At 36.0% G+C, this 1,585-nt stretch overlaps 1 protein-coding gene across 1 annotated transcript; it reads left to right on the top strand.

Moving 5' to 3' along the window:
- The first annotated feature begins 7 nt into the window (after window positions 1-7).
- LOC110035181 (protein trichome birefringence-like 18) lies at window positions 8-1,046 on the top strand. The gene is made up of 2 exons (XM_020739420.1): window positions 8-441; window positions 527-1,046. Exons 1-2 carry the CDS (start codon window positions 318-320, stop codon window positions 928-930), a joined length of 528 nt encoding a protein of 175 aa, XP_020595079.1. The 5' UTR covers window positions 8-317; the 3' UTR covers window positions 931-1,046.
- The last annotated feature ends 539 nt before the right edge of the window (window positions 1,047-1,585 follow it).

The following is a 1,585-nucleotide window of genomic DNA, read 5'->3' as shown; positions in this document are numbered from 1 at the left end:
AAAAAAAATAGCAACAACAATAACGTCAAACATAGCAAGTAAGAAACCGTGGCCATTTTTTTCAACCAATTTAGCCGAAAAATAAGCAGAAACATCCTCCTAAATACCAATATTCAAATCCCTATACGTGGACCAATCGAACCCCTTCTCCCCCTCCTAATTGCAAATATCATCTCCTCTAATCCCCCAATCAACCAACATGCAGGAAAATAAACCATTAAATTTTACTACATCCATTCTCCTGCATCTTTCCTTCAAAAATACCATTAAAATCTTCATTAATATAGCTACACATTCCCTTCTCCCCTTGCTACAATATGATCCTCACATCAAAATCCTTATTTCCATGGCTCCTAATCGGCTCCTTCATCTTCTTCATCTTCTCCCAAAACTCTTCTTCTCCCCCATTTAGAATCAAAGAGCTCAAACAAAGATTCAATGGTATACTGCAGAAAAAACAAAGAATGAATATTGATTCATACATGAATTCTTTACCTGATGATAGCTTTGATTTGGTTCTGATCAGGCGGGTGGAAACCAGGGTGTGATATTACCAATGGAAGCTGGGTGAGAGATAATGGAAGCAGCCATGGATACACTAACCAGACATGCAAAACTTTACCAGAGTCGAAAAACTGCGGCAAGTATGGGAAGAAGGGGGATTATGAGAGGTGGAGATGGCAGCCGACAAGGTGCGAGTTGCCGAGGTTCAGTGCTGTGGAATTCCTTGAAATTTCTAGAGGGAAGAGAATGGCTTTTGTTGGAGATTCGGTTGCTCGAAATCAGGCGGATTCACTCGTCTGCTTTCTCTCTGAGGTTAGGCTAATCCATTTCATATCCAATCAAAAGAACAAAACAAAAATTATATCCTTTAATGCAAGTATATTTTCGTATATGCATGCAAGTTTTTATCCTTGTCAATGCAAGTAGATTTTCATATTTCCATCACATCATATAATGATCCGTCTCAGTATTGAAGATTACTAAAAAATTTGCATTGTCTGCCAATTACACGATCGGATATAACTCTATTGTTGGGATCATAAGTCGACACATGTAAAACCAAATACAAAAGCATTATTGAATTTAAAAATAATACTTTCCCTCTCTCCCATCGCCATTTGTAAAATTTCAAGGGCTCATCCGGTTGCTTGTAGAAAGAAATCTTGTTTTATAAAGAAATTAGTATGTTTTCATCTTATTTGTACGAAAATTCATCACATTTAAGAGGTTCTTAAAGGTGTTTGTAGAGTCCAAGATGAATAATTATGTCTTATTACATCCAACCAAATGACTGAATCTAGTAAATTCATAGAAAACTTATATTCTGACTTACGCAAATTTATGGACCCTAAGAGAAATGACCAAATAAATTAAAAATGTTTATCGTGGCAACCATACTACAGAAAATGGTGGAAGGATTTATTCAAACATTCGGAAGACACAGAATTTGAGGTCCTGTTAAAAATAAATAGGAGGAAGGTTTACATACATACAACTCAATTCTTTTGTATTTACATGTATGACACCAAAACATCAATTTTTACATGCATGCCACCTCCCCTATGCATGAAAAGGTGTATTT

Source organism: Phalaenopsis equestris, unplaced genomic scaffold (genome assembly GCF_001263595.1).
Source record: "Phalaenopsis equestris unplaced genomic scaffold, ASM126359v1 Scaffold196607, whole genome shotgun sequence".
In the NCBI taxonomy this organism is placed as follows: domain Eukaryota; kingdom Viridiplantae; phylum Streptophyta; class Magnoliopsida; order Asparagales; family Orchidaceae; genus Phalaenopsis; species Phalaenopsis equestris.
The sequence above is the reverse complement of the archived record's forward strand: the minus strand, read 5'-3'. Positions and strand labels throughout refer to the sequence as shown.

Excerpts from the sequence above, each read along its gene's own strand:
- LOC110035181 (XM_020739420.1), top strand. The coding sequence starts at position 318 with ATGATCCTCACATCAAAATCCTTATTTCCATGGCTCCTAATCGGCTCC. Across the intron at positions 442-526 it reads GCTCAAACAAAGATTCAATG|GCGGGTGGAAACCAGGGTGT; the intron begins GTATACTGCAGA and ends GGTTCTGATCAG.